The sequence below is a fragment of the Cyrtonyx montezumae genome, unplaced genomic scaffold (assembly GCF_038088225.1).
Source record: "Cyrtonyx montezumae isolate F1298 unplaced genomic scaffold, pur_monq_1.0 scaffold_19, whole genome shotgun sequence".
NCBI lineage: Eukaryota > Metazoa > Chordata > Aves > Galliformes > Odontophoridae > Cyrtonyx > Cyrtonyx montezumae.
The window spans coordinates 3,245,528-3,258,167 of record NW_027071925.1 but is presented as its reverse complement, the minus strand read 5'-3'; the positions used below and the strand labels follow the sequence as shown (position 1 = coordinate 3,258,167).

The 12,640-nt window shown below is 42.3% G+C and overlaps 1 protein-coding gene across 7 annotated transcripts in view; it reads right to left on the bottom strand.

Annotated features, from left to right (window-relative positions):
• The window catches only part of TNRC6C (trinucleotide repeat containing adaptor 6C), an 82,923-nt gene that overhangs the window by 17,508 nt on the left and 52,775 nt on the right, over positions 1–12,640 (bottom strand). For 6 of the 7 annotated variants that reach the window (XM_065735150.1, XM_065735154.1, XM_065735153.1 and 3 more), the window contains 5 exons: positions 7,646–7,855; positions 6,297–6,463; positions 5,356–5,436; positions 4,726–4,783; positions 4,377–4,522 (listed from right to left, as the gene is read on the bottom strand). In XM_065735150.1, the coding sequence (XP_065591222.1) occupies positions 4,377–4,522; positions 4,726–4,783; positions 5,356–5,436; positions 6,297–6,463; positions 7,646–7,855 (662 nt within the window). The remainder of the gene's footprint in view (positions 1–4,376; positions 4,523–4,725; positions 4,784–5,355; positions 5,437–6,296; positions 6,464–7,645; positions 7,856–12,640) is intronic. The other variant, XM_065735151.1, reaches the window with a different exon arrangement.

Genomic DNA, 12,640 nt, shown 5'->3' with positions numbered 1-12,640 from the left:
GACACTTGACATGCTATCTGACTGTCCTAGGGGGACACTGACATTTTCTAATGATATCCCCAAGGCCTTTCAGCTCAAGATATTTTACATTCTACTGGACATCAGTCACACTCTACAAACAACTGCAGCTTGCATGACAGTAACAGGTTCAAGGATTTCTCCTCAGATCACAGACATGTGTTTCCAATTTTACCCTTCTCTCTTTAAAGTGAAAATCATTTCAAGTTCCACGTGGGCTCTCTTTCAGGTGCTATTGTTTCCTCTGTGAACAGAGCTACTCACCAAAAGAGACCAACGCAATCCCTTCCTGTGCCCCAGATTTACTCAAATAAGGTCCCACTGGTATTCTTTTTCCTCCTTTTGGAATTAGGCAGTGCTGGGGAAGGTGGAGCACAGCTACATACAGACTTGGGCATCTGATTTCTGCCGTGTTCTGCTCTAGACCACCTTCACCTCGAGCACGTTCTCTGGCTGACCTACAGCATGCGTCTTTTGTTTTGTTTCTAACACACTGTTCACACTCACTCGGGTTTGATTTTCTGCATTTGAACTTATGACTGCTGCACAAATCTGTACAATACAGCTGGGGCTGAAATCAATTCATTTCACATCAAGTAGCCACCAGTCCTTCTCAATCTGGACCAGGTGATACCTTTACTGCAGACAGTGGTTTGCTACCTGTTATTTTTCACACTTTTTCAGTTCTATTTCTTGAAAAATAGTATCTTCTAACCAAACTCATCCTGTCCATCTCTCTTCAGTGATGCTCTACAAATGGATGTTACATTTCTCCCCTAGGTGAGCCAGTTAAGCAGCCCCCCTGCAAATGAGTTGTCAAAGTGATGCTCAATCCAGCACTACATTTAACTTACTTCATGGGAAGGACTTAGCTCAACTGCACAGTGCTACCAGTGGCAGGATGTCCTACTTTTATCAAACACAACACTCTGCCCTTATGCTCAATAAAACATTACTGTTAGGACACTGGAAGGTCTCTCACAAGAGTCTCATGTATGAGGTATGACAGAATGCAAGCAGAGTTAAGATATTTCAGTGCAATGAGCTACCTGGACACCTTGGCAGTCCACCTCCCAATGGCACTTCATGAAATTGGGGGGAAAAAAGATAAAAATCTAGTGACCATGATCTAAATGCAAGCTGCAAAAAGCATTCCTGCATAAGGATGAAATACCTCAGCTGTTATCCCGAGACAAAAATCCTGACCCTTGGGAGTGGCAAGTGGGATCAGAATGTGAGGAAGAGGTTGGAAAAAAATTCAAAGAACACTGTATTTGAATTAGAGACAAGAGACAAGCAGAGTGCTCAGACAAGTAGAGTGTTTGTGGAAAAACATGACTGAGGTCAACAAGCATCAAAACTTTTACACCTCAACAGCAGAGGAAAAGAGTAGATCAAAGACCAAAACTATTTTCTAAGGGGAGAATTTCCTACATGCTCTAGAGTTTGGGAGGACAACTGCAAGCAGCATTAGTAAGGAAGACAGGGTTCTGTGCCAGTGATATGTGAGTTAGAGTAAAGAAGGGAAGGTAGAGGAGAGCAGGAGGAACAATGAGTCTACCATGAACCTCAGGAGCCCCGTAGAAGATGATCTTAACCTAATGCCAAGGATGGCTGACGCTGCTTCTCTTCAGAACATTCACCTGACTTTCAACCACATACATTCAATAATCTTTAGATCAGAAGGAGTTCTAGTGCTCAGGTATGGTATCCAGGACCAAGCCCATACAGTTTCAGAAAAGAGCATATGAAACACTCAGGGCTTACTTCTGCTATCCTTCAGGATGCTGCCAGGAACACCTTACATAAATTTCTGACAAACTTGATGTCTCCAGAAGACATCAAGTAACATCTTCAAGCAAACCTGATGCCTAAGTACGGCATACTTGCCACCCAGTGTTAAGATAACGTGGTCGAGACCACGTTAACAGAGTACTGCAAGGCTGGTTTTTTATTTTCTCAAAGCCACTGGATTTTCTCCTTTCTCATTTTATGGTGCTACAGGGAGAGAGAATTTCCTGAAAAAAATAATACAATTAAAAAAGCACTGAGTGCCAAAGACTGACCCAACGTGACACAGAATAAAGAATACATGAGTTAAGCACTGATAATCAGCTGACTGAGACAGCAGTGAGCACGCTAACCTAGCTTATAACTTCTTGCAGCAGAACCCTGGGAGACTAAAACTGAGGAAAAGGATAAGGGCAAGAGCACAGGTAAAATCAGGAATGCCAGCCAGCCAGCCCTGTGCAGCTGTGGCACCAACCATGGAAAAAGGTAGATGGCCTGTTCAGAATGAGGCAGCTCCAGGTTTGTGCTCTGAAGCATTACCTTGAAGGGCAGAAAGTATCTGGAGAAGAGCTGCTCCAACAGCATGAGATGTAAATATAGAGAGAATATCACTGGGAAAAAAAAATCTATTCTTAGTGTAGAGGCTGTATTTGTTTAATTCACTTAGTTGCTCAACACTAACAAATACAGTTTGGGATTATTTCCTTTGTCATACTAAAGTCACTGTGACAGATTATGCCTAGACTGACAGATTTTACTTGCTGTATGAATACTAATCATTCTAGGACTCCCTTCTCAATGCTTGTGTTTAACATATGTTTCCATAATTACGTATTATGCTGCACATAATATACCCCTCCCTTTTGCAATAAATCCACTGCACAAGACCATTTCTACCCTAGAAAAGAAAAGGTTAGCTGGCATGATGCACTGATTTTGTGACCTCCACCATGAGAGGGATCTTTCAGTTAACATACTCACTGAGGTTGGACACAAACAAATAGTTAGGTTATAGTTAAGGATGAATTTCATGTGGCAGGAGGAGAAAAAGAAGAGCCAGTTGAAGCCTCACTTGTTAGGGAGCAAGACTACAATGGACACAAACTGATATGTTGTCTTACCACCCTAATGACTAGGAACCCCTAGAAGAACAAAGGTTATTATTCCCAAAAAGCAGAAAAGCATTCTTCTGATTTATAAACTTTGGAGGAAATCGCCATGACACCGTGACAGTATTTGAACTATCACGAAAAGTTTTGGTATGTAAAGATCTTCTAAAGCAAGCTTTACATAGAAGCTCATTTTTTAGTATAAATAACTCGTAATTATATAAGGCACTGCAGTGTTTAATCAAATTAACTTGTTTTACGGGTTGCACTGTACCAGAACAGCAACCCAGCAACCTGTTCAGGCTATGATGACAGCAGACAGACTTCCAGCGGGCATTAAAAGGTCAGTGTTTTTTTAGGTGTCCCAGCACAGTGCCATGCTCATTTTCTTAATACAATACTTGGGATCCTGCCACAGTTCACACCTTAACTTAGTGCAATACTTAAGACCGTAAGAAAACACAAGGTGGCTGACTGGAAAGAATCATTATTCCTGGCCAGTGAAGTTTTTAATACAATCTGTGTTAACAAGACTAGGTATCATTCCTGTCTCAAATCCTGTAAATAGCTTGTGTAAAATGAACTGGTTTCAGCACAGCTTGTAAAAGGCACTGCTTTCTCCATCCTAAAAATAAATAAAATCAACTCTGATGAACTCAATATACTCGGTAACTCAAGAAATAAAGACTGGCACCACAGAATGCTTCCTCGTTATTAATAATTTGGGGTGGGAGGGATTCTAAGGTGTTCTGGCGAGTCTATTTGTAGGGCATTGCATCAGGCTGTAACTCCCATTTCCTACTGAAGATCTGGCTGCACTTTTCCCTACATTCTGTTCTTCAGGCATTCTGAATCTTGGCCACCACTAACATCTGAGCCCTCCTCCTCACTCACTGCACAGTGCTGGAAAATTTGTCATATGTGACCACAGAAAAGGGAGCTCATCTGAGAAGCTGTTTATGACCGTGTCTGCTCTTTGACTTAAAAATACCTCAGCTCCTTATTCCTGAGTAAGTACTGAACTTTTATTCCTGACTAAGTATTGAATATTTTCTGAAGTACTGAAGCAGTTCAAAATGAAAACAAGAATTAGAAGATTTTGGCCTTGACTGTATCTGAATATTAACTTGAGCAAGGGTCACTCTCTGACTCCCAGGACTCGGAGAGTAAAAGGCTTTCCCCACTCTGTTTCTTTGTGCATTTTTTTCTCATTTCTATATCTCTGCATGACTGATTTTTAAGGTTTTCTTTTTCCACTGTAACAGTGGGAATGACAATTACTTATTTCTAAGGGGAACCAGACTGGTGGTCCTTTCCACAAGCACTAAATTCACACAAACTTAAGAACGAAAATCCCACGTTTCTCCACACAGCCTTTTAAGCATTCAGTAGGGTTCACCAGTACTTCTCCAGTTTACAGTTTCAACCTGTACTTCACATTCACACTTCTGAACCTACCTTGTCAAGGAAGGTGGGGCGGTCCATGGAAGACTCTTTGGAGATTGGTGGTGGGCGGCAGCCAAGGGGTTTGGTGACCATTCCATTATAGTCAGTCACTCCCATTCCACGCTTGTCCATTTCCACCTTCTTTTCCAGCAGAGCACCTTCACAGAAAGGGAAAATGGACTCAAGAAGGTGACACAAAGACAGTGAATTGGCCAGCATTATTATGTCCTGCTTACAAAAGCAAAAACCTTCAGTAAAAACACGACATTCAACTGAACTGGACAAGATCAAATTCTCAGAATCTAGAGCTTTGGGTATGTTGCTTTAGAGGAGAAAAACGATCAGCTGCACAGATACTTACTCATGGCCTGATCAAGATTCATATTGTTGCTCTTCAAGGCCTCTTCCGCTGGTTCTCTCTGTCAAAAATACAGGTCACATTAAGAGAAAAACTAATTGTGCTTAACAGATTTTAAAGACTGAGAAAACAGACTGCAATACTCAATTTGATATTTACTCAGTGGCACAAATATTGTCTCTGTGTGTTTTTTCTCTGCTTTTACCAGTTCCCACAGCAGTTCAGTTTGTTAAGTATGTAACACAGCTACAAGGGCAAGCCACAGACTTCTGCTATTCCAATTTCTTCCTGCTTTCTATGGTTAACTTAGTGCTATGTGCCCTTCATTAAAAAAAAAAAACAGCTATATTCTCATTCCATTCTATTTAATAAGGAATTATTACTGAACTTCAAAGTAACACCATAAAACTCTCAATATTTTAAGTTCTATAAATGCCATCAAGCAATCTGAGAGAGCACTCTGCTAGCTTACAACAGATTTCTGAAACTGAAGTAAATTTCTGATTGCAGGTGATGAAAATGCTTCCCAGTCTGAAGAGGGCAATATCTTTCTGTAGTTACTGACCAACACACTGATAAGTACAAACTACAACAGCTAAGCCCCAGCTATGCTGAGCAATGAGCACTACTCACAGGGAAGCCCATATCTGTGAGCTGTTTTATCAGGCGGTTCATGATCCAGGCCTCATCTTGCTTGCTAGATGTCTTCATGCCCTTGGTGAACAAGCAGGAGATTCCATTAATGGTTGGCTTCCCATACCCGTACCAGTGAGATGTACATCAAGTACACAATCGCTTTTTCTTACTAGTAGTACATGCTATGGTAAGATATATTAGTGCATTAATTTTAAAAGCATTCAGAACTCTACAAACAATGCAACTGTTTCCCTTCTGCCAGAGATCAACCGAACTATCTCAGCTCAACATGTGTTCCATATACCATTTATTATTGGACTTGATTAGTGGTCAAGTCACCTTTGAATTTAAGTATTTTATTGTAACCTTTGGCAGTGAATGATAATGAATTAAAAAAAACTGACCAGCTTGATTGAATCATTATGCTAATTACAGCCTGTGTTGGCTAATGGAGTGGCAAGTGGACTGACTAAATGCACCCTAAATTCTTGGCTGGCCTTGTCCTGAAGCAAGACTTGTGCAACAGATGTCCTAATGGAACTGTATGGTCTTGCTTAAGCATGGCATCAGTACAGAACTGTTTTCTTCTCACACCTATACAAGCCTTAAAGTTATCTACTTGTTTCTCCAAACTGGAAATAGGTATTTTTTTGCTGGACTATTCCATGACAAACTACTGCTTGCTCTTCTGCCTCCACACAAAGTGTCTGAAGGCTTTTAACACTTTTCCCATTGATACATCATCATTTCTTCAGACTTGCCCTGGAAACAAGGTAAGCTGTACTCAAATATGGAAGTGGTGAGCTGTGTTTGTGTTCTGGTGTCAGAGGTATGTTTATAGAGGTTTTCTCTTGCATGACACCTGTCTAACAACTGACTCCAGAAGCTTTGTGTTGTACTTCTACTCATTCGCAGAGATCAGTTTTATTTTTTCTCACCTTTTGAAGTCCTTTCTTTGGGGCATTCCCCCAGGAATTACAGGAGGAGCTGCTCTCTTGTGAAGCAGTATTATTCCACATATCTCCTTCTTCATCTTCCCACTGACTAGTACTGAGATTCACTTCATCCCCACCACTGCCCCAGCCTTCTTGCATAGATTTTGAAGCTGGAGGGAAAGAGGGAGAAGAAAATCAGATCTAATTTTATGCACATTTTATAGGAACAGACTTTTATACCACATCCTACATGCTAGCATCTAAGTATTTTCAAAAGATACAGAGGTTCATCAAATAGCTTAATTGGCATTAAATGATAAGGACTCCTCCTTTGAAGCTAACAAAAAAAAAAGTGCTCTAAATACAGCCACAGAAGAACGAAGTCCAGCAATTGCAAATCCTACTTGTTTTCCCTAAACGAGACAGATCTGTGATCCTTCCTGTCTCCTAGGAACAAGGAACCAGAAGTATGACCACACACTCGTTGTGTATAATTTTGCCTTCAGTGAATCTCACCATTTCAGCTACGACATTCTTCCACTGAACAAAACCAAATTACAAGGTTACTAACAGTCAGAAATTCATTCACATCTCAGAAAAACGAGATGTGAAAGGAGCAAGCAGGCTGCAAGGAACACTGAGCAGTAAACGATGGGGCAGTGCCAGCTCAATCTGTTTCATTCTGTTTACTCTGCTTAAAGCAGGGATTATTATAAGACCTCTCATTCTTATTAGTTTTTCTGGGACTTTTAACTATCTCTCATTGCAGCATTAAGCAGCAATAAAACTTACCAGATTACCACAGCCAGAAGAGAAGTTTCAAACCAGACCTGTAGCCCTCAGGGCAGTTGGAGATTTAAGATTTTTATCAAATAACCTTTGTTAGAAGTCGTGCTCACGGTGCTCCCAAACTAGATATCCACCCCCTCACTTTAACGGATGAGTGAAGTTAGGACTAGTCACTTTCACGTGTTTCTTCTCCTACCAAAGTCAATCCCATCTCAACTGAGCTCAGTTTCTTCTCAACCTAATACAGGTTTCCTTCAGGCCCTGGTCATACTGTCCTGCAGTTTCCTTGTTTCCTATGCTTCTGTAATTTACAGTGTACTGTTCCTAGAGTACACAAAAAGTACTCTAAGCTTAAATTCACTGGATGAGTTTGTTAAATTCATGCTTTTAAACCAATCTGGTATCCGCAATCTCAGAAGTTTCGAGAGACATAAAGGAGTTTTGAAAATCACATCAAGAAACTCTCTGCTTTAAACGCAGTGAAATGGGAAGCCCCACCCAGGGGCTGGCAGGAGCAGACGCCGCTGCCTTTTCTCCCCAGCCCGTGATGCCCACACACGTACCTGGTTTGCACAGTGCTGGGGCAGCAGCTGGAGCGGCTGTTCTGCCGTAGGTCCCCGCCGGCTCCGCAGGGCTCTCTCCCCACCCCGTCCCACTGCTGGGGGGCTTCCCCCACGCCGACGTGCCGTTATCGACTGCAGCAGAAGGGGACGATGGCTCTCCCCAAGAAGCTTCGCTCTTCGTGTGGACGTTAGGCATTTCTCCCCAGCCTGCTGGAGCGAGGGAAGGAGGAAGAGTGATGAGGAGGGGTCATCGATGTCAATCATTTCTAAGACGGACGCTTTATTCAAGCCCTTCTCTGGAAAGAACATGAACCAGGAATTGACAGAGTAACTATAATTAAGCACATTAAAAATCTCTTTGGTTTAGTTTCAGAAGTCTCTTTACTCACACCTTGTATGCAACAAGTTATTTGTTTGATAACAGTTTCAATGCAGATTATGTACTCTGCTAATACTCCTTAAAGCTTTCCCTGCAGCCCATGGTTGATTGCGTTCACCTCCCATCCCTTCTCTGAGGCTGTGAGGTTTCTTTTTACAGCGGAACTAGACAACACTGCAATTACAATCTATAGCCAAGCCACGAGGACCAGCAGGTAAAGTCCCTGCTTTCCTGCAGAGTATTATTTTCACTCATTAAAAGACATAAGCTACTGTAAAGAAACTGCCTCGGTCTGGCTTGAACATAATGCACTTAAATCCGTGTGCCACCGAGCTTAGTGCTGGAGCTGTGTGTGCCAGGAACTGCTTCTGCAACCTACAGAACACAGACCAGTGCAACAGATCTGGAATTTAACACGTCCATTACCTCTTACAAAAAGGTTTTATGTCCCAGTTTTATTTGCTGTGTTGCTTTTTTTTTTTTTTTTAACTTTCTTTTGTTGCACGTGGGAGTTTGGTTGTGTAGTTGAACATCAGCGCTTGAGAGAAGTGTTTTTGGAGATGAATGCTATTTAAGTGCATGTGTTTTATTCCAATGAACGAAGGCTCTGCAGCTTCTGGCTCACAAAATGGAAACAGGACTGGTTAAGAAGGAAACAACTCAGTTCACAGAATCAGCCTTAAATCAAAAGCCACGTATCAGAAAAGCAAAGTGTACAGGGCTACAGACGAAACATGCCAAAGAACTGGTCCTTCTGAGGCTCCTGAATCAATGCTGATTTTGAATGAAGACCACAGATGTGCACTGAGAAATAAATAATACGGGATTACAAATAACGAGGGAGCTAAAGTTCAGTGAAAGATAATGCCTGAAAGTACCCCAACCCAAATAAAATACAATAAATACAAATTCTGGCTCTATTTTCCCCTTGGAGGCAAGGACCTGCTTCGTGGCATCGCCGTCTTTGCGCTACCTTTGCACGGCTCTGCTTTACCAACTTAACAAGGAGGATGAGGTTACATTTTCAAGAGGATGATGCTAAATCCTGAAGTTAAGTGGAAAGAAGATATCTGCTTAATCTCCGGAAGAGTCATTTGTAAATTAGGTTTTTCCTTGATTTGTACAACATGTAGCATGCATCTGATCTGAAACAGTCACATGTGGAACACAGCTTGCAGGAGCCCACAGCCCCAGCAGCATCCCAAACATTACTGCAGAAGGCTGAAGCAACACACAGAGATACTTCTGAGCTCCTTTGCACAGCTCCTGGGAAGCAAAATCCCTTCACAACGGCCTCAAATCTGAGCTAGTCTTCCATTTTTAAAAGTTCTTACTATTTTTCTCTCTGAAAATAACACACATGCAGGCTTTCCTAAGAAAAAAGCCCCGTGCTTTTAGAACAAAAACCAGAACTACAAACAAATGGCTCTGCTTGAATGCTGTTTTGCAACAGGATAAGCCCTGCTAACGGGTTCCTTGGCAAGAAAGTAAAGCATTAATACTGCAGTTTTTAAACTGTTAGAATTGCAAGAAACAAAGAGATCACAGAGAGTAATGAATATGGCCACATTGGCAGAGTTTTGTTTTATAGAAATAAAAACATAATTAACATTGGGCCTCAGCCAACAGGAAATCCTCAAGGGAAAGTGAAACGTTAACTGAGTTATGGCAGGATGCAGTTGTTTTCCCTCAAAATAACCCTATAGCTATTCGGATGATAGAAATGGTTCTCCTTGAATTTCTTTGGTCTGTGATATATACCAGAGCATATGGCTACAGTGCAGGCAAACCAACGTATGAGAGCCTTATGCAGATGGAAATGGAAGAGATTTAGGAGAAAAATGAGATTGTGTATCATTAGTCTGCTCATACAGCCAATAAACAAGCTATAGCAGTGTGCACTCAGGTATGTACCCAAGGGAAGGTTCCTGTACCCCTTAAGCTCAGGTCCCATCCTGAAAGGCTCATGCAGTGGGGGCTCAATGCCTTCTTGCATGGCTTGGCACTGGGGAAGCTCCTGGCTCTCAGCAAGGAGATCATCATGGTGTGAAAGCAGAGGACGTGTTCCTCAGTAACACCTGGCCGTCCCCTAAAACGTAGTTTTCAGAGAGCTGAGTGCACACAAAAGGATTTCAGGCTCCAAATGAGTGCCCTAAAGGAGACTGGAGCTGCTCCAGGATCCACTCTGATGGAAGTTCAAAGAAGATGCACTGCTTCCATCTCCTGCTCCACATAAATCACAGACTCCGAGTGGCACTGGAGCTGCTGCCAACAGAACAGCATGAGATTACAGAAGCAGCAGCAGAATTCCAACTTCGTTTTAAATTTTTTCACAAGTTGAGCTGCTCATTCTCTAGACTCCTGATTTTCAACATCAAATCTCAGTAGGAAAGCCTGCCTTACCTTCAGCTGGCTTCCTTGCACAGGTGGAAGCCCGTCAGTCTGCCTACCTGGTATCTCTCCTCTCACAAGAGAGCATCGAGCTCTTCCTAGCACTTGCAGGAAAGATCTGTGCTGTTTTGGATCCAAAAATCTCCTTGCTTATCCCTATTTGCAAAACCTTTTGTCAGTGTCTTTCTAAGTAACCCACAGTTGGCTTGGGGGGGAGCTACTACAACCAGAAAGGAGTACATTTTTATCACATATCTACCCTGGTTTTGTGTGCACATTTATTTACAACACACAAAGAAATTCCTTAGAGCACGATGCATTTCATGAAGTGTGTACCAACATCTGCTTCCCATCAATAGCTTTTAAGCTCTCCAAAGAATGTTGAGAACTTCTGAGGATGGGTGACAACTTGAATAACAAGGCTGTAACTTGGCCTCCGTTTCTGGGCTCACACAGCATGAACTTCTATTTCAAAAGGAACTGCTACTCCTTTGTGAACCAGTAACTAGTTCTGTACAGCAAAACTAAGAGCTACCTCTTGGTTATCAGTGCCTGTGCCTGTTATCATTCATTTCAGGTCATAAGGAATCCACAGTTCTGCTCCTGTATCAGCAGGGAAGGCGGCTGTGCAGCTGTAGGATGGCACAATGATTGGCAAAGCACGTCAGGGCCCTCGCAGGAGAAGTTTTGCACAGAAATACTGCACGTGGAAAAGAACCACTGTTGGATGAACGTGCCTCTGGCTTACAGAGGTGTCCTGGCTACACGACTCACTTCCCCCGCTGCAGAGGTTGGAAAGGCATGTTCCTCACCAACAGGAAAGGAAACTGGGGTTAAATGAAAATAATGCTACATGGTATGACAACACCCTGTGAGCCAGGAAAGCTCCTCATTACTTCTGCACACAAACAGTTTGACAAACACATGGAATCACCCACAGCTCAGCTGAGGGGGGGAGAACAACCCAACCAACCCAACTGCACTAATAACAGGCACTTTGCTACCGTTCAGGAATGTCAATTCTCAGTTCTGTGGGTGAAGGTTTCAATACGGACGAAATAAGTTTCAGACAAACGATAAATGGAGCGTGGCCATGTACAAACCTCGTAGCAGATTTCTCTTTCTGGAGCACGTTATTCAACAAAAACAGATATCCTCAACTGTTAAAAATATTTGACTGGAGTAAGGAACATGAGACTATTTTTGTACAGACATTACATTCAGTTTGAATTATTTCACAACATCAAAGAAAAAAAAATGATGGAAATAAGAGAAGGAGAACAAATCCTGCTTGGAGAAAAGCACAGTTAAAAAGCCAATACTCAGACACGGCCAAGACAAAACAAAATCAGATGAAAAATTTTCAAGAGCACTGCAAGATCAGATCTGAGATGTCTGTGGTTGTGACGCAGAGCAGGGCTTCCAGTGGCATTTACTTCAGTGCCTCTCCTCTAAACAGTTTTTTCTTTTTTACCTCTCCCATTTTTATTCTTTTGCTGCTCATCCACAACAGCACCTTCTTTTTCGTTTGAAAAAATCCTATACACTTCTCAGACATACAATGCTTACACCCTTGTATCTGGAGCAGAGCTGAAGGGGGAATGTTTTCTTTCATCCACTTTGAATATTAACATCTTTAACCAATGCAGCTTTATGAGAACCCCATAAAAGCCCAGGATACTGTCCATGCTTGAGACCTGAAAGCATGGAGGAGAACCTTCAACATAAATGACAGCAAACAGAAGAGAGAGAAACAGCATCAGCCCGGATACACGCAACAGCCAAAAAAACATCTGCTGCCAAGTGATAGGGTTTGTAGACAGCAGCAGATGCTTAGTGTCTAAACAAGAATAAAGACTGACTAATAGTACCAGAGGACAAAGAACAGAAGAGAGGTTAGCAAAAAGACATCCAACTCTGCGAGGGCAGAAGGTGCTAACTAATTGTGAAGAACCTCACAACATAAATACGGACCCACAAGCCAAGGACCCAGAGCTTTAATGGCCTGATCCTGGTTAGAGCTTTTCTTCATTGTGCAGCCAGCCAAGCTCCTCTCCAGTGCCATTTCTAAAAGAACATCTGCTGCAAAAAGGCAGAACCAACCGTGTCACCCAGATACACAGCCTGGAGAATGGCTCACCAGGACGTGCTGCAAGCACATCTCAGCTGATCTCAGATTCACCAGAGCAGCACTGCCAAACAGACCATGGAAGGCAGCAGAAACT